The sequence below is a fragment of the Notolepis coatsorum genome (assembly GCF_963971535.1).
Source record: "Notolepis coatsorum genome assembly, chromosome: 4".
NCBI lineage: Eukaryota > Metazoa > Chordata > Actinopteri > Aulopiformes > Paralepididae > Notolepis > Notolepis coatsorum.
Window position 1 is genome coordinate 66,169,702 of NC_140168.1, and position 19,962 is coordinate 66,189,663.

General features: G+C 45.9%; 2 protein-coding genes across 5 annotated transcripts in view; one reads left to right on the forward strand and one right to left on the reverse strand.

Moving 5' to 3' along the window:
• Positions 1-12,951, forward strand: part of rida (reactive intermediate imine deaminase A) — a 27,769-nt gene extending 14,818 nt beyond the window's left edge. For both annotated transcript variants that reach the window (XM_084312361.1, XM_084312362.1), the window contains exons 5-6: positions 11,265-11,320; positions 11,903-12,951. In XM_084312361.1, coding sequence (XP_084168487.1) covers positions 11,265-11,320; positions 11,903-11,959 — 113 coding nt within the window. In that variant the 3' untranslated portion in view covers positions 11,960-12,951. The remainder of the gene's footprint in view (positions 1-11,264; positions 11,321-11,902) is intronic.
• The window catches only part of LOC311226896 (uncharacterized protein), a 25,797-nt gene continuing 18,778 nt past the window's right edge, over positions 12,944-19,962 (reverse strand). For 2 of the 3 annotated variants that reach the window (XM_084312360.1, XM_084312358.1), the window contains exons 3-4: positions 14,139-14,191; positions 12,944-13,151 (exon numbers count right to left, since the gene is read on the reverse strand). In XM_084312360.1, the coding sequence (XP_084168486.1) occupies positions 14,160-14,191 (32 nt within the window). In that variant the 3' untranslated portion in view covers positions 12,944-13,151; positions 14,139-14,159. The remainder of the gene's footprint in view (positions 13,152-14,138; positions 14,192-19,962) is intronic. The other variant, XM_084312359.1, reaches the window with a different exon arrangement.

Sequence of the window (19,962 nt, forward strand, 5' to 3'; positions counted from 1 at the left end):
CCTCTGCCAAACAATAATGACCGCTGTGCGCAGCTGTTCGCAATCAAGCCCACTGACACAGTGCAGCCAATCAGACACACCTGCCGGCTGCACTGACAGCGGAGTGTGTGTGACGATGACAGCGGGAGCGACGGAACAGAACTGCGTCTGCATTTGATCTCGTCTTGTCGATGTAAAATGAATTAGGTATATTGTTAGTAAGTTAGCCATGTAATAAGCGGGATAATGTATAGCTATACCTGATCATTGTCGCAAAATAATTGACCTTCATTGACGTTTAAAACACCTCTGCGAGGCGCCTCTGTATTTTAAACTCTGTGTCGGTCAATTATTTTGCGACAATGACCTCGTAGCTATACATTATCCCTTACATAACTGTCAAACTGAATGTGTACAAGACTTAGACCACATGAGGGTGCACTTTGCTCTAACAATAAAACAGCCAGTGTAACACATGAAGTCCCACATCCTTACCTTCGTCCTCGGAGCAGCTGGGCATATCTAGGATCACTGACCCGCTGTCCTACATCACCTCAATCATTCTGATCCTACTAATAATCCTATTCTCCCCTATTCTCATGGCCTAGTTTAGTTTAGGCACAAATGATTGACACCCTCAACTCACAAGACTTGGATTCATAATGGGTGCAGATTCTTAAAGATATAGATAACATTCAGCCACTAGATGTCACACTAGAGCACCAGCATGTCATTTATCCAACCAGGTGGGGAAATGGGAAGTAGGGAGGGGATACATGCCTGCAACATGTAAACAACAACATTGATTTTGGACCCGCCAAAATGTTTTAATGATAAATTAATTAAGATTTGAAAATACCACAAGAGCTAGACTGGTGGAATTTATATATTACAAGAAACATTGCTCTAATGTTGCTCTTACTGTATGTTCAGAGACTCTGATGCTCGATTCTCTCTTGGTTTTACCAACATCGTAGAATCCACTTGGACTTTTCAAAAGATAAGCAACATACTTGGTTCTACATGATATCCTCCCCCTTACCTTTATATTTTTTACCTGTTTGAGGCTGTAGGAATCAGTCAGCCGTAACCATGGCATTAACATAGTTATTACAGGCAAAGTTATCTGGGGTTAAGGTGGCCAAGAAATGTGGGAGTTTGTATAATTTCTAACCAACCTATCTCTCAGGTTATTGGAACGTTTATTAGCAGAAATAGAGGAGTGGGGGAAAAAAACCTGTCTCACTGCAGGATCACTTGAAAGTTTCAAGTTTCTTTAATAGTTGTCATACAGAAGTACAGAATACTTTTGTACAAAATGCTTCTTACTGTTGCGCTCCAGAGACTGTGCAAGACAAGATAAGTATGAAATAAAAACATAGTAAAATTAGAAGTAAAAAAAAAAAAAAGAAAAAAAAAAATTATGAGCCAGTGTTTCTTTACTATGTGCGTGATAGACTTGAGAGAGGAGAGAATGTAGTGGACGACAGTGTTGTAGTACTCGAGTCCAGGACTCGGACTGATTTTCAGGACTCGTGACTCGACTTGGACTCGAGCATTGACTGCATTCGGACTCGGAAGGTGCAGACGAGGACTCTGACTTATTAATTGATAAATACTGTTGTAAAAAATAAAATAAAAGATTGTAATAGGCCTTAATCATCATTTGGCATAAGATATTGATGGCTAGTGCATTTGTTTGGCTATTGTGTCACAAAGTGAATAAACTCCCTTTGAAATGGTGACCGCTGTGTCATTTATGTTTAATGTAGACCTTTTTTTATTTGTATGTCAGCTCTTTGACTGCCCGAGTGGAGTGGACTCCTTGATCACTTGGACTCGGACTCGACTCTGGCTCTTCTGTGGTGACTCGGACTCGAACACTGGGGACTTGAGACTCGACTCTGACTCGAGATTTAGTGACTCGACTACAACACTGGTGGACAATACAGTCTATTGACCACTGGGGGGGCTAGAGGTAGGGAGACTAGTCCACCTCTTTGACTCTCGACATGCCATTGAACAGAGTTTTGTCCTTCATAACCCTTTTCCCTAAAATGGTCACATATGTCCACGGCTCGTCTTTCATATTCACACTCGGTACTATAAACTCTCTTTAGTCTCAACGTTTGACCTTACGGTGACCCTCTTTTCAAGCTAAGTGGGTGATTCTCTTTGGAGCGTAGCAAAGAATCTGTCTTTTCTTGATGTACAAGTAAAAGAAAACTGATGAGATACAGACTACTGTGTACCGTAAACAGACAAACAGAAACAATTACTTACACCACTCCACACATGAGCACAGTACATGAGCACAGTATCGGACCCAATATGGAACAGATGCTTAACAACTCTTATGTATCTTTGATAATGTATAAAATATAGGATGCACCAGGTGCTCTCTTAACATCTACAGTATCTGTATTCATCTTTGGGTATGACCTGGTCTGTCAACACTTCATAGAAGTGTATCCTTCAGGGAGGCCGGGTAGCGCAGCGGACTAAGCGTCTGCCTACCACCGCAAGAGACACTGGTATCGAATCCGGCTGTCAGCGGTACTTCCGGCTTGGTCGGTCATCCATACTGATACAATTGGCAGTGTCAGCGGGTGGTAAGCCGGTGGGGTGTATCCTGGTCATTGTAAACAGCGACTCCTACAGGTCGGTCAGTGCGCCTGCACAGCGAGGGAGGGAACTGGGGAGGGTAGTGTGATCCTCCCACGCGTTACACTTCCCCAGTGAGAGTCCTCGCTGTCAGGTGAAAAGAAGCGGCTGGCTGTCTCCACATGTGTCGGAGGAAGCATGTGATAGACTTCAGGGCTCCCTAGACCGGCAAGTGGGGGGCAAATGGAAGGGGAGGGGGGAATTGGCATAACGACTCAATTGGGATGGGAGAAAAATACAGAAAAAAGGGGAGCAGAAAGAGTAGATAAAAAAAAGTGTATCCTTCATTTAATTGAAAAATCTATTAGTGCGATCACCATTCAATAGAGTGTAACAATCTATTATTCAGTAGTCTTTTTATTTCTTCACAATATGATTCTATCTGACACGTAGTAAAGAAACATGACCTCCAAGTCACCCTGCAGTTGGACAGGGTGTTCTCCACTCCTCCTATTTTTGCTAATAAACTGGCCAATAATCTGAGAGATTATTTACCCTTTACCCCCAGATAACTTTGCCTGTAATAACTGTGTTAACTGTAATGCCATGATTAAAGCTGACTGTTTCCTACAGCCTCACACAGGTAAAAAGACTATGGTAAGATCTCATGTAGAATGTAGTTTATCTTTTGAAATGTCCAATGTCCATGTGGCTTCTGCTATGTTGGTAAAACCAAGAGGGAATTGAGGACCAGTCTCTCTGAACATAAGAGCAACATTAGAAATCAGAATGAAAAGTCTGCTGTAACCAAGCGTTTCAATGCCACAGGCCACGAGGTTAGTAGGCTGAGGTTCCAGGACATTGGAATGGTGAATCCCTTGTAAAGAGGAGACAGTGACCGCTTACTCTACAGAGAGACGTAGAGGAGGGGACAGTGACCGCTTACTCTACAGAGAGACGTAGAGGAGGGGACAGTGACCGCTTACTCTACAGAGAGAGACGTAGAGGAGGGGACAGTGACCGCTTACTCTACAGAGAGAGACGTAGAGGAGGGGACAGTGACCGCTTACTCTACAGAGAGAGACGTAGAGGAGGGGACAGTGACCACTTACTCTACAGAGAGAGACGTAGAGGAGGGGACAGTGACCACTTACTCTACAGAGAGACGTAGAGGAGGGGACAGTGACCACTTACTCTACAGAGAGACGTAGAGGAGGGGACAGTGACTACTTACTCTACAGAGAGAGACGTAGAGGAGGGGACAGTGACTACTTACTCTACAGAGAGAGACGTAGAGGAGGGGACAGTGACCGCTTACTCTACAGAGAGAGGCATATTGGATTCACTCTCTAATGACTGAATTCCCTAAAGGACTGAATGAGCAATTTATGTTGATTTGTTTCTTGTAATATATAAATTCCACCAGTCTAGCTCTTGTGATATTTTCGAGTGTTGTATTTCCTAATCTTGTATGTTGTTATTTAAAAAATGATTTTTATGTACTGTTTATTATGGTAATTCTGGATGATTGCGATTTCATTATATTTAGCTCAGTTTTTTAATATTGCTGTGTATTGATGACTGTGGTTGTCTATATACAGTGAGTGTATATATATACGGTATGTAATTTCTGCCTAGGAGATGTAAACACGGACAAAGGCCAGAGGACTGAAACATGTTTGCTGCTAGCTTAGTTCTGTATCGTTAAGGGGCTCAGCTTGGCATCACCTTCTGCACTATCTCGCGTACGTGCACGCGTACTGAATAAATTCCACAAATTTACCTCTAATACCAGTATTAGTCTGACCACACCCCTCATCAGCTTACCTTCATAAGCAGGTGTGTGGTCACCTGCTCTCCTCCTTCTCGCTTTCACCACAAGGAAAGTGCCTCGGTAGTACCCCACTTGACGTGTTGTTAGTTGAAAAGAGTTGTGACTGGTTTACATTGTGCTTAACCTTTTCTTCTCTCACTTGTTGTATAAGAAAAGGTTTGGGTCATAATGTATTCCGCGGAGAGTAGACCCGCTAGACCTACTCTTCACCACCGGTTCTCCATTCCCGCCTCCGTCGTGCGCCTCGGTGCTGGGCTGTTGCCACTCTCGTGGTTGCCGACCCAGCCCGGGAGACTGCCGGTGGATAGTTTTCCTCACCGACGAGCCGAGGGTTCGGTGCCGTCGCTCCGGCGATGGCCTGATCTCGACTCTGGTTCCTCTGGTTCTGGGGAATTGCCCGTTGATGAACGGGGGATTGTCTTGGAGCCGGAGGATTTGCGACGAAAACTTTTTGCGTCTGCTCGCTCGCGTCGCAAGATGGTGGCGTGCAGACGCGAACGGCCTGGGTTTGGGGAATTGCTGGAGACCAGCGAGGACGCGTCCGACTCTGGATTTCTGATGGAAACTGAAGACTTCATGGAGGAGGCGGACGGGTTCTTGTATGATGGTCCCGTGGAGGAGAGTATCCCTCCTCCGGAGACCCCGGAGGGGGGAGAAATGGCTCCATGGGGCGCCTTGTTCGAGGATGTCGAGGAACCACCTTGGCCTCATCAGCAGGATGCCCTACTGTCGGCCGCATCGGATTGTGGCTCCTTGACCAGTCGCAGCCTGCTGTATGCGAGGGATGCGGGGTCGGTGGAGGAGGGTTCGCAGGGGGAACTGCGGGCCTTGTTTCCCGAGCTCATGGCGGTAGCCGCCACCACAAACGGTGTGCCGCTGCCGCTGCCATTGCCTGCACCTGTCCCTGATGACCTCATAGGCCATCCCTGGCAGCGTCCCCCAGTGAGAGGGGTGGACGTTGTCTACCCATTTTTCCCATCGATGGGGGCCTATGTTCGTCGGGGTCAGGCGGTGTCCAACATCATGGGACTAACTCCCGCCTACGTACCAGTTACGCGGGTGTCGGGGTTAGTCAAAGGTATGGGGGAGGGCGTACCTCGGCTTGACAATCCGATGGCCGCGCTCCTCTGTCCGGATATGGTGTGGGAACCCCTATGCAAGCCGGTCCTCCAGGGGAAGTCGGCTAGGCGATTGGCTTATTGGGGTGACCAGTCATTCATCGCTGGTACACAGTCGCTGGCTGCGGCGTCTAACATCGCCCACCTGGCTAGATTTGTATCGGGGATAATGACGGGCGGCACGGATCTGAACGAGGTAAAATGCGATCAGATCACCCAGGCTGCGGGAGCTGTTCTGCACCTTTCCCAGGTGCTGGCCATAGCCATGGGGAAAGTGCGCGCCCTGGCCACCCTGGGCCAGCGTCACCTTTGGCTGGAGCAGGCCCGTGTGCCAGAGAAGAAGAGAGCCCCTCTTCTGACGGCCGCCCTCTCCGACGCTGGCCTGTTCGGGAAGGCCCTGCAATTGATGACCTCAACATGCAGAGAAATGGCAGAGGAGAGATCCGTCCTTCAACCCCATTTTCCGCCTCCCGTCCTTGCCGGTGGGGGCAGAAGGCTTCCGCGACGTCGAGCTGTCTCCGTCGCCGCTACCACTACCTCCACCGCCGCTGCTGGCCCTGCCAAGAGGGCCAGGGGACGAAACGGCGCTTCGGCCACCGCCGGCCCATCCCAGACCGGAGGAGACGGTAGGGAACGTCGTGTCCAGCAGACTGTAACCTATCGTCCCTCCGGGGCTCCCCGGGGTGGCAAGACTCGAGCGGCGCGAGGTGGCAGACGCCGTTAGGAGTGATTTTTCCCCTTTGTGTCCCCTCCTCTACACCCTTCCCGGCCCCTCTGTGATTTTGTGCCTTACACTTTTTTAATTAATAAAAAAAGTTCCCCGATATAAGGGGGACTGTGTTTGGCCGAACAAACTGTGTGTTTCTTCATACAAATCATATGGTGGGGTTGTGTATATATGAATCTACCCTGTTACGTTGGGGGGTGAGTTGTGTTGTGTTACGGGTTTTAAGCAAGGTCTGCAACTTACACTCGGTAATAGGTTCTATTAGCTTGATGCTCCACATGCAATTAGAACTGGTGTTATTCCATTGCTTTAACTAAGTATATGTGTTTTCACAACGCTGTGTTGTTAGTTGCAGTAATGCTCGTACGCACATTTTTCATGGCCTAGCCATTACTCTCGTTCAGCGTTCTTCCTATGTATGACATAGGCAACGGGTATGGGATTCACGCACAGGCGACTTGTGTTTTGTTGTAAACCCTTTTTTTACACTTTGTGGGTAGCAGGCATTGTATTAGCTTATGCTATGCTTTGTTCTACCGGAGGTTTTCAAGATGGCTACGGTTGTTTTCTGTGTGTATGGATAAAAGGTGTGTTTTCTGGAGGGGGTGTCGAATAAACCCCTCCTTTTTCCCACTTGATTGGTTTAGAGGATTTGTTGATCTTTTCTGCTGAGCCAGTCAGGGCCAAGCCAGTGCTTGACAGGGGAGGGGGGGGGGGGAAGGGGTATTCTACCGACTCCTGTTATGACAGGATCCGGTGGGTTTCCCCGCCCGTTGTAGCGTTGTTGCTATGGCGACGCCTTCCATGAGCTGGTGTCTTAAAGATGTCGAGGTTGGGCGCAGGACTTACAGCCTGCTGCGCCCGTTTATGTGTCAAACTTGAGTCTGTTGGTCACGTGTCTCACAGTTTACATATCTTTTTCTTGACCGTGGTCTCATGTGGGAAGGTGTTTTCTGGGGGAGTCTGGTCTTACACTCTGATTAAAAGGAGTGACTGGATTAAAATCATGTGAAAAACAGGGTTTTTACTCCCAGCTGTGCAGTTGGGTCATACGGGTGATGCCTTTTCTTTATTTTATAAAGAGTTGAATGTGTCTTGATGGATATGAAATGAGGGTCCCTGATGGAAACAAGACTAACGTCTTTCTCAGGTCTGCCTCCCCTTATCTTTTTGTATGTATTCCTGTACTGCAGTCTGTTGGGTAAATATTTTCATTCATTCATTCATGGAGTTGATTGCATCTCGCCCCTCTTGTCGTTCCCTGGGCGTCTTGGGGATTCAATATGGTGGTCTAAACGGCCTATTGTTGATGTGGGTATGTCAGAACGCACACATAGTGCTGGCTCAGGATGTGCTTTGGGCCGTTGCTGACTGGCGCGCCTCGTTTGCTTTGGTAAAACAGCGTTTTTATGGAGCAATTGGGATGGGTTTTTTTTCCTCTTCCGACATCCTGTGTGTTGTCGATGGGTTCCCGTTCATGTCAGGGGATGATGACGGAATGGGTCTGGACATATGGGGAAGGGTCTCACGCCCTAGGGGTGGGCCGCCGGACGCGGTTCATACCGACACGTCTGGGTGGCGCCTTCTTTTTTATGTTGGGATCAAACGCGCATATCTGCCCCTTCTCCTGGGGTTGGCAGGTCGGCGTGATTAGGGCACGGGACTGGTTCTGGTCGCGCTGGTCCAGATCAGTGCACCCGTTGTCCGCTGGGGATGCAGATCTGCTGTTCTGGTACCCTGAGGGACTTGGGGTTTTTTCAGGGGGAAAAATGCTAGGTCGATCCGGGTGTCACAGGGTTGAGCGTTATGGGACCCTTGTTGGGTGCGTTGTATTCTGCACTGTCGTAATGGCTTACGGCCGTGCCGACCTGTACGCGTCCGATCTCGTCGGATCTCGGCCGCTGTACGGGTTGGTCTTGGTTGGTACTTGGTTGGGTGACCTCCTGGGAATACCGAGTGCGGGGTGCTGGGGCTGGTCTTCCATATTACGCTCTTCTCTTGCGTTTTGGCGCTGAGGAGCCTGTTGGGTGGGGTTAACCTCCTTTGGGATCCTGTGCTCCCCGTATCACCGGGCCCGGTCCGGGGTGATGCTCGTTGACCCGTAGGCCCGGGATAGCCCTGTTGGGAACCGGAATGCGGGCTGCGGCGGTGCCGCAGGTGTGTTTCGGGGTTCTTTCCTGAGGGGTTATGGGACCAACCATTGCATGGGGTGATGCCTGGGTGGTTGGTTCTCTGGTGTGTTGCTGCAGTGTCAACTCCCGGTTCTCCGGTTGAGGGTGCCCCTGCACGTTCATGACGTCTGCCGATCGTATGGGCTTTTCTGTGGGCAGCTGTCAGGGGTCGAGTGGTCTACGGATCCCACTTCTGACGTGCTGTTTGAAAGCTTGGTTATGCGACAACGCCAGCATACGCCCCTTCCGCCGGGACGGCTGTTCAGCTGTCCTTTCTGGCGCCTGCCTCGTCCGCAGTTTTTCCAGGCTTGGGTTGACAGCCTGTTGCCTGGTCTTTCCCCGGTGCGCTGCCTGCTTCCGTTGGTTACCTCTTGTGTGTTTAACCGTGCTGTCTGCCTGTTGCAGGGCTTGTGTTCCAGGCGGTGTGCTGTTGGGGAGGACAGGGCCCGCTCGGCTGAGGGGCCCCTTGTCCGGATACGCTGGCGATGTGGGGGGCGGGGTCACTAGGTGCCCCCCTGGTGGGGTCTTGATGCTGGCATCATGAACTTCTCGGGGCCCCCATTCCAGGGAGCCCGGTCCTTTGGTGGATCTGGGTCTTCCTTCGCGCTCCGCTGCTACGGCCTTGCCACGGGGTTGGGTTTGCTCTTGACCCCGTGATTCTGGGGGCAGTAACGAGGTTGTTCCTCCGTTCGTTCCCGGGTGGCATGCGGGTTGTGCGTGTGTGTAGTCGTGGGGTCAAGCCACGGTCTGCTCACCCTGTGCGTTGAGTTGCTTGAGTGCCTCTTCGCACGGTCGGGTCCGTCGCCTTCCCGTGAAGCCCCTAATAGGGGGGGTCAGGGGGGCTCGGCCCTCCCTGTTCTGATGGTTGTGGGGGGCTGTCAGCGGGGTGTATTTGTCAGCCAGCGGCTCCGCTTGGCCTCCCTTGTGCAGAAGGTGATGCCAAGCTGAGCCCCTTAACGATACAGAACGTTAGGTTATGACTATAACCAAGTTCTGTTAGTTAGGGGCGACGCTTGGCATCAGACGGCCGCTGCAGCCCTTGACCTCACCTTGTGGTGAAAGCTTGGGAAGGAGGAGAGCAGGTGACCACACACCTGCTTATGAAGGTAAGCTGATGAGGGGTGTGGTCAGACTAATACTGGTATTAGAGGTACATTTGTGGAATTTATTCAGTACGCGTGCACGTACGCGAGATAGTGCAGAAGGTGATGCCAAGCGTCGCCCCTAACTAACAGAACTTGGTTATAGTCATAACCTAACGTTCAGGGCCCTGCTCACATTTCCCATGGTTCCAAGTAAAGGGTGAACTCGATGGCTCAGCTGTCTCTCAGACATATCTCTGAAAGTGAGAGCTGATAGTGGCCCCCTCCCCCGTGATCACCTCATCCATTACTGGGCTTGAAAGACAGGTCTGACCGTGGCTCCGTCGACTACACTCCGCCCGCTCTTTCTAAATACAGGCCACCGTTGTTTGGTGCCGGCGTTACCTCGGTGGCCACAATGGGCACGTGTAATGTAAGCCGCCGTGCCCAGGCGACTTGTAAGTGTACACCGCCAGTTGCAGGTACGCGGGTGTAACCCTACCCTACCAAGCGAAGCCTTCTCCTCGATGGGACCAGCGCCGGGCTGGGGACTATACCGTCCTATAGGCACTACTCCATGTGACCCAGGGTTCACTTTCCATGACCTTTTAGATGAAACATGCTTAGTTCAGTTGATGGGAGATGTTTTTTTCCCAGCTGTTGATGTGACTGATTTTCCAACAGTGTTTAGTTCAGTATACTTCGTTGTAATTCAGTTCCTTTTTAAACTGAGATTTCCCTACTATTTGGTATAGTAAATGAACGGGTCAATTTAGGATTTTGGACCCCTCACCCGATGTTGTCGATCGGTGGAGTCGTTTCTCGGCACAATCCATGCCGTTCTTCATGCTGGATGCCCACAGCTCCAGCCAGTGTTGTAAAATCAGTCCAGGACTCGGACTCGAGTACTACAACACTGGCTCCAGCTAGTTAGCCACAAGAAAGACTAATGTAAAATAACGGGGGCCACACTTCTGTACAAGTGCTTAAATAAAGGCTGAAACCCACTCCACTATGGTGCACCCACTCTCAAGTCACGGCACCTGTCGATACACTTTGAAGTATACATTTACAATTAGTCATTTAGCTGACGCTTTTATCCAAAGCGACTTACAAGTTCTGTACGACAAGTCATCAGGAAGGGCACAACTCTATCAGCTGAGTAACAATGTTCATAAAAGTGTTGCGTGCTACAGTGTAGGTTAGTTTATTAGGACAAGTGCATGACAGTAAGGTTAGTTAGGGTTAGATTTATTTTATTTTATTATTCAGATAATGGTTGAAGAAGTGCATCTTTAGTCGACGGCGAAAGATTGGATGGGTTTCGGCTGTCCTAACTGGGGTGGGTAGTTCATTCCACCATTGTGGGGCAAGGACTGAGAATAGGCGACTTCTCTTTGATGACCGTCCCGGGAGCTTGGATAGGAGTGGGTCTGAGGCGGCCAGAAGATGTAGAACATAGGGGTCTTGAGGGTGTGTAGTTAGAAACCATTGACCGGAGGTAGGTGGGAGCGGTTCCCTTTGCCGCACGGTATACGAACACAAGCTCCAATAACTCGCTCTCAAAGCGCTACATATATTAATGTAACTCTATAGCTCATTTTAATGTCGCTGTGTTGAGCCAAGGCTTACCCGGTGCCACCATTAGCTGTATTTGGAAACTCCATTAGTGGGATAATTACCTTGGAGCCCCTCCAATAGTGCTTTATGATACTGAGTGTGACGTACCGTTTGCATTTTCCCCTCTAGTTTTCAGCACCAACTTCCCGGCCAGAGCTGCCTACCAAGTCGCCGCACTCCCCAGAGTAAGACCAAAACACACTGGCATTCACACAGATACAGTGTGATTACATTGTGATCTTTACATTTACATTTTCAGTACATGTTCACAGTACATGTTCAAAAATAAACTTTTCATTCATTCATTTTAAGAATTCAACATGTTATTCCTGTGCCCCGAGACAGTCCTGTCAATATTTGAGAACACAAACCACTCTCTCCTGAAGCTAGGAATCAGGAGGGAGACCCCTCGAATATGTGATGTCACCTGGGTGTAAAGTCAAGGGCTGCTCCATAGATAATGAATGGATCACTGGTTCTGTAAGCCCAAATAATGTCTGTGTAAGCTCTAAATTCTGGTTCAGACCTTTTAGAAATACTAGAATATGAACCTTTTCTGGGTTAGGATTAGGGGTTAGAGTTCAATTTAACATTTCATGGCTCCAGATTGTACATCCAGGTGACATCACAAATTATATAGGGTTCTCTCTCTGATTTCTAGCTTTCCTAAAATTTGTGACATTTCCCTTTTTAAAAGATGAATTCTTACCTGTTTACTCTCTCTCTCGGCTCTCTCTCTCTCTCTCTCTCTCTCTCTCTCTCTCCAGGGTGGTCTCGTGGAAATTGAGGCTGTTGCCATTGTGGGCCCTCTCTCTGACTCCTGACTAGTCGGCCAGGGAATGATGCACAAGTTGTAGTCTTAACGTTTGAGTCGGTGTTCCACAAACCTTTTAAATGTCAACCACCACCAAATAGATGCACGTTATGACCACGGACCACACATCTAATAAGGTTTTAACCCAGGGATCCCCAACTGAGAAGATATTCCTTTATGTTAAGTAGGTAATTGCATACCTGTCTATATGGTACATAGACTGAAACCTGTGATCAGAATAGTGGTCATTATACATTCTCTCACTGTGCTAATGAATGAAATAACAGTTGCTGTAAATAAACAAAAATATGAAATCCTCAACCCCATTTTGGGAGCCGCTGGAAAATTATTTGCGTATGTAAGAGATGTACGAGATTTACAGAGATTTACCCTTTGTTCATTTCCAGATGTCTTTTTATGATACATTTATGAATGACACATTTTCTAGCCAGGGAGAAAGGACGATGCATTAGAAACGTGTGTGCTCTCAAAAAAACTTTTACTCAAGTCTCTCCAGTATCCTCATGAATACATTGCTGATCTGAAAGAATCAAGACAGACGTCATATATGCTATAACAGACATATGTTCAAGTTCAGTAGGGTCTTTTACACCTAACTTCAATACAACGACATTAGTCATGAAGTCAAAGCCAGCCGCACAAATGGAATGGAAAGACCCAGTGTATTTTTGGCTTTGCATCATCTTAAAAAGTATAATTTGGTAGGGGAAAAAAATGAAGTTAGAAAATATCTGATGTGTCACAAAATAATGTCATATGGAATGTCTATACAGTTCATGAGAGATGTGTTTAGATTATAGTAACAGTCAAGCATGAAGATTTCTCTTTCAATTATTTCATGGTATATCCAGTCAGAATAAACACACCTAATGAAGTGCTTTAGAACCATCTCTATATACAGTTTATAAGCAGAAAACCCACCCATCCACCGCCATTAGAGGAAAAAAGGCATAGCTGACTGAGGTCACCCCCCCCCCCCCCCCCCCCATCCTAACGTAGTTATCGCAGGATCTGCATCTTGGCAACAAGGTAATGATGGGTGCATTCTCCTCATTCTCCATGTCACCCGACATCTCTCTCGCACACACCCACATACACACACGCACACACGGTAAGACACGACTTGTGCAGAATTCGTCTGTTCTGCCGTTTGCCATTAATTCCTCCTCACTGACTGGGAGCTGAAATGGGAAAAAGGGAGACATTTCATAGTGGTGTTTGGATGAAGAAATTATGGACAGGTGATTGTGTGACATTAAACTGAGCTTTCTATTGTATTAAAGGATCAGGCCAGTGTCACTTTCTTCTTTTCTTATTGTCAACATACAGCCTAGGAAAAGACCAACACCAACAATGCATTTCTCCTACTTGCAGGTCCAACCAACACCAGATAATAATGCATAGTTGTTCAGATGGTTTAATCAGAATGGTCTGAATTAGGAAATCCCATGTTTTGCTATCCAGGATCAGGTAATCCATCCATCACTTTTGTGCCGGTTCTTCAAAGCAACATGGGATTGGATCACTCTGATCCAGATACAAACTTTTCAAAATCTTTTGCATTACCAAATATCTTCTGTTCTGCAATTGCTTCAAGTCTGCCTGAACCGGGAGTCGGGATTGGTGTCTCTTCATAAATTAGTTCCAGGAAGAAACGCCCATGTCCATTGCAATGAGGAATCATTCTGACAAACGAATGTACAAGTTTTTGGACAACACTAAGAGTTCTATGACTTCTGGATATGAGCTGTAATCTTTTTTTTTTTTTTCTTTTTTTTTTAAATGTCATTACATTTATATAGCGCTTTTCTAGACACTCAAAGAGCTCCCCACAATGTAAGGTGGAAGTTGCCTCCTTCACCACCACTGGTAGCACCCAACCTTGGGCTATGCAGGCTCAATGGCTGCCATACACTGGCACCAGGCACACATCACACTACACAATGGCTGAACGGCTCAGGAGACAGGGATTGATATCAGCCAATTAAGGGGAAGGGATGATTAGGTGGCCTTGATGTCAGAGACCTGATTGTGAATTTGGATGTTAGCTGGATGGACCATACTTGGGAATGCAGTGTAGGTTTTGGTCTTTCCATTGGCTATGTCAACAGAAAGAAAGAAAGTGACAGCGGCCTTCTCCTGTGAGGAAGGCCCGCCCCCCCATTCACCTGGTGCTTCCTGTCTTGGGCTCATTGGGTTGTCGTGGCCTCTGCACTTCCTGCTTTTCAGAAGAGAGAGAAGAAGAAGGGGAGAGCATGGTGTTTGTCTGGGGGTTATATATGTAAATATTACACTTAAACAAATAACTACATTTAGGACCAGTTTCACAGATATGGAAGCTACAATACAACATTTTAAAAGCTTCCTTTGAATAGAGAGCTCAATTGAAAGAACATTGATTAGCCAAGGACAAAACTGAATTCACATATTGTATGTAAAACCAGCCAGTAATCTACACACATAATGTCATCCAATATGTACTATATTCACCCACACCGTATTGTCTGTTGTCTGGTGTGTCTTAATTACACTGTTATCCATCAAAGGTATAATGTGATTGAAGTCTTTATTTTTTGCCCAAGTCCATCCTAAATCCCCCAAACCAACTGATCCAAGACTGTAATGGCTGCAGTAATGGCTGTAATGAGTGCACTATCGGGACACTCGACCCTGTCCTGTCATTGGCTGTGAAGTGGAGGCAGTGAGGCTCGGCCCGGGCGTGACGTCATCCAGCAGCAGTTTGTTTTGGTGCGCTCTAGTTTCTCTGCGGACTCGGATTGCACGGAGTGACACCCTGCTGATAACACGGCACAGGGCAAGATGGACACTTCCTCCTCACACGAGTCCCGAACTTGGCATCATTTCCGCCAAAACACCTATATAACCCCAAGTCAAGCCTCAACTCTCTCTCTCTCTCTCTGCTCAGAAACACTTTGCCTGGTAAGCTGTACAGACGTCATTCTGGTGGATTTAAACGCAGTAACTTAAAGATAAATATCACTGGAACAGTTACATAACTTTTATTTATTAATTTACAGGAGGCAGCTGTGTGGTAGGTCTGTAATGTATAGACCATTCAATACACAGTGATTCTCCAAGGATACAAAAGATCTTCTCATATTCAATAAGGTGGCATCATATTCTTCACCCACTACTATAAACATCAGACATCAGTCACAATGCTGCCTTCTCCCCTGCAGTGCCTTTAATGGCGCCACCCTACAGGGTTAACCAATTTGCATTATCCCAACAGTGAAATGGAGAGTTGACATAAGGGCCTGCTCATCATTTGCATCACGCTGCAATAAGTGAATTGATAGTATGTATAATGTTCCCTCTGGGTCAGGTCACGCTCCCTCAACCCGTTTCCCTGTGCAGATAAGTTCCGCTTCATAAGCCCAGTGTGCCTGATCGCCGTGGAGATGACATCGTATCACTACAGCATGTCACCATGCGTCGCCGTGGAGATGACATCGTATCACTACAGCATGTCACCATGCGTCGCCGTGGAGATGACATCGTATCACTACAGCATGTCACCATGCGTCGCCGTGGAGATGACATCGTATCACTACAGCATGTCACCATGCGTCACTGATTCTAACTTTAAAGACGTGTACCTGTATATTTCCCCTGAAATATCTTCTGTTGGAATGTACAGTTGAACACCAGATTCCAGTACAATGTACCTACAATGTAATTACTTTACTTAAAAAAAAAAAAAAAAAATATTATTATTATTGTCTGACATGATGTTGACTCGTACAGGCCATCATTTCACTGATCGCTTTGGTATTGAGAAACTTAACCACTGTGCTGTCCATCCATTGGATTCAAGCCTGGTGAGAGATTTCTCAATACTAAAGTCGTCAGTGAAATTATGGCCCTTCCTGTCCCTTCCTGTCCCTTCCTAGGTGATTGGTCAATGACTTGATAAAGATTTGTCGATTTTGTTTTCAATCATTTTTGTGATGTCTTATCAGTACATTTATGGTCAATTACAGGCCTTTCTCCGGCGTCACATCGATTTTCACAAATATATAATTGTCCTCCGATTTATCTTTTTATTTTCATTCATTTGCAGGAGGACAATGAAGTAACAACGGCAGGAGGTTTACAGATTTGTTGATTAAATGTTAATGGAAATTAGTTAATGGAAATATAATAATAATAATAATAATAATAATAATAATAATAATAATAATAATAATAATAATAATAATAATAATAATAATAATAATAATAATAATAATAATAATAATAATAATAATTATTATTATTATTATTATTATTATAATTATAATAATAATTATAATTATAATAATAATACATTTTATTTGTATTGCACTTTTCGTTCACTAGGATCCCAAAGTGCTACAGGGTTCAAATATTGTAAAAAAAAAAAAAATAATAAAAATAGAACATAGTTAAAAACATAGTATAAATAGTGTAAAAAAAAAGAATCACAAAAAAATCAAAAAAGCTAGCAATTGTTGAGTTAAAACTCATGAGTGGAGCATGTCAAGACACCTCAGACAACTACCAACTACATCTCCCAGAGTGCATCAGCTGCAAGATGGCTGCCGTTGGCTGATTGAACAGCTGTTAAAGGCTGGTGGTGGAGACACTCACAGAACAAGCAAACAAAGCAAGCTAAAGGTGGTGGAGACACTCACAGAACAAACAAACAAAGCAAGCTGAAGGTCGACCCAAGGAGCTCTACCCCCAAAGACGCCAATGGTCGGTTATGTTCTACTTATTCTACTGTTTATTTATACTTCTGCTTAAATGTGGTTAAAATCAGGCTAATTCAATTGTGTGTTTAGTAGCTCCAACTGTTTCAGTCTACACATTCACTTGCTTGAGAGTTGGTTTTCATTTATGTTTAAAAGTATCTTTACAAGTTAAGACCAAGTTAGAAATGTTAAAATGATTTAAGAATTTGAAAGACTACTAAAAAGGTCGACAACTCATGTTTAAAGGTTTAAAATGCCTTGTTCAATCAGAGCTGATCTACAAGCTTAAAGTTTAGCTATATTTCTTCACTTATTCAATTTAAAATACCAAATGTTTACTTGACTTGAATCAAATGTTTACTAACTTGAATCATTTATTAAAAGTTACATTCAGAAATGATTCATTGAAAATTACTTTAATAATTGGGTTAAAATGTCGAGTTAATTTAAGACTGTGTTAAAATGTCGACTTTATAAGGTAATTTAATACTTTACATTTTGGCATTCATTGTGTAAACACTATCGTTAAAAGACGTTTGATTATTTAAAATATATATTTAATGTTTAAAATCAACCATGTTTAAAAAGAACTTATTGGTTTGAAAAGATGGTTATTGTTGTTTGTTGTTTATGTTTATTGCATTGTTAAAACCTTTTTCTTTGTTTTCGAAGGTTTTCAACCTATATGAAGAACCAACCAGTCAAGAATCAACTGCAACTGAAACTGTTGAAAAGTTGAAAATAAAAATTGACTTGGAGTTGGAACTTGGAGTTGTTTCCTTATGTCCTTTGGAGTGGAAAGCAAGAGTTGACTTTACAGTTGAAAACCAAGTGCTAGCAGTGGAGGACGAGGATAAAACTGCTTCGACCCAATACTGCTGACACGGAAGGGAAAGATGGCTGAAGATATGGCGGAGGTCAAAGAACTAAAGAAGGAGAGGACCACAGCAAAACGCCGCTTCACCAAACAAGCCAACCACATTGCCAGAGGAGCAGACACCATGCTGCGATCCGAGCTGATGGATGAGTTCAGCACACTCTCACTCTGTTATAGAGCCGTGCTTGAGGCAAATGATGAATTCAGGTTTGGGCTGGAGGCTGAAGTAAAACCTGAGGATGAAGGGCTTGACGAGAAGGAAGAGGACGACCTCAAACATACTTCAAAAGAAGCCGAAACAAAGATGGGAGAGATCAAAGACATTGTGCAGCTAATCCTGTGGTCCAAATATGGAAAACATGAGCTGGAAACAGCTATTGATGGAGCTGAGAAAGTAAGTGAAGCAACAGGAACTGTGCCAGTGAGGACTGAATCCTTAGAGTGCTATGAACAGCACCTAACGCTCTCAGACGAGATGGGAGACAAGGCCATCTCTATAATGTCCACGTGGGAGAAATGGATACCTGACGAATCCAGAGATGAACTGAATGCGAGGCTCAAGAAGCTAGAAGACACCCTTCTCAGGCTGAAGATGAGGAAACCTCAGTTTACATCTGCACGCAGCCTGAGGGATGATGAGCAAGGCACAGGAGTTGCACCACACCATCCGACGACACCGTTGGTGAGGATAAAGCCAACCACCCTACCTACCTTCTCTGGAAATAAGAGAGAATATCACAGATGGAGAAAAGATTGGGAAAGCCTGCAAAGGCAGGGAGAGCCATCCGGATCCCCTGAAGTTAAAAAGATCCAGCTCTTGGACAGCGTGGAGGAGAAAATCTCAAAAGAACTCAGACTTTCTACCTACACTACAGCCAGAGACATTTTCAGAGTCTTAGAGAACAGGCATGGAAATAAATCAAGCATCACTGTGGAAATCCTTGAAGAGCTCGACAGGATACCATATGTAAAAGGAAACCAGCCAAGAAAGGTCATCGACCTTATACAAACTGTGGAGAAGGCTCTGTCAGATCTCACTGAATTGGGCAACTCTGGGGCCATGAACAACGCACTTGTGATCAAATCAATTGAAAGCAAGTTACCTGACTTTATCAAGAGAGACTGGTTGATGTTCATGGTAGATCCCAGCAGCAATGTCACAGCAGAGAACCATTTTGACATGCTCTTGAAATATTTGAAGAACCAGGAAGACATACTGGAGAGGCTTGATCAACTAAGAATTGTGGAGAAGACTGACAAGCCAGATCGCCCGGACAAAAAGAATGAAAGAAAGTTTGCCTCGACAAAGAACACAAAGAGACTAGAGCTTGACTTATGTGTTGTCTGTGGCAACAGTGGACATAACCACAAACTGTTCTTTTGCCGGAAGTTCAAAAGACTGAAGCTTTCGGAGAAGACGGCTGCCTTGAAGAAGCTGGGAGCATGCAGGAAATGTCTCGGATGCCATGACGGAACTGCATACTGCAGAGAGACATTCCTATGCAGAAATGCAGACTGTAAGAACAGAGGAAATGCTGCAGACCACCACTATATCCTCTGCCCAAAAGGAGAATTCAAGCCTCGATGGGAAGAAGGAAGAGGTGGAAGAGACGGCAACAAAGGCAAACTCACAGAGGAACAAGAGTCGTTCTTGTCTGAACTCTCCTCTGAAATGGCAGATCGAGGCAGAAGGGCTTTTACTAACAAAACTACAGTGGCACTCAAAACCTCCGGCCAGTCTGAACTACTGCGAAGAAATGGTCTCGCCGAGCTTCCTGTCATCATGATGCTGATGAAAGTCACTGCAAACGCTGGTCAGAAAATTGGGACATTGATTGACCTAGCGTCAGATACAAACTACATCACCCATAAGGCTGCTGAAAGACTTGGGTTGAGAAGAGAGAAGATAACATTGATTGTGCATGGGGTTGGAGGAATGGCCATGAAGGTGGACACTCAGAGATACCTCCTCAAAGTTAGAGTGAAGACTCCTACAGGCACTGAAAGAGCCCACAAACTAGTCTGCTACGGCCTAGATGAAATCGCCAAGGTCCATCAAGTGATTCAACCAGAGAGGTTGCAAAGGTTTTTCCCGGAGGTCAAGCTTGAAGAGCTGGAAAGGCCAGAAGAGGTTGAACTACTCATAAGCCACCGAGAGGGAAGACTTGCTCCCCAAAGAGTAAAAGTAGTTGGAGACCTTGTCTTATGGGAGAGTCCACTGGGGAAGACGGTGGGCGGAGCACATCCTGATCTGCATGAAGAGGTGGACGTGGAAGCATATGAATCAAGAACTCACTTTGCTCGCTCCATGAGAACAGCAGCAGTCAAATATCAAGAGACATTCACAGTTGCCAGTAACCGTGAGTTCCTTGAGTGGTG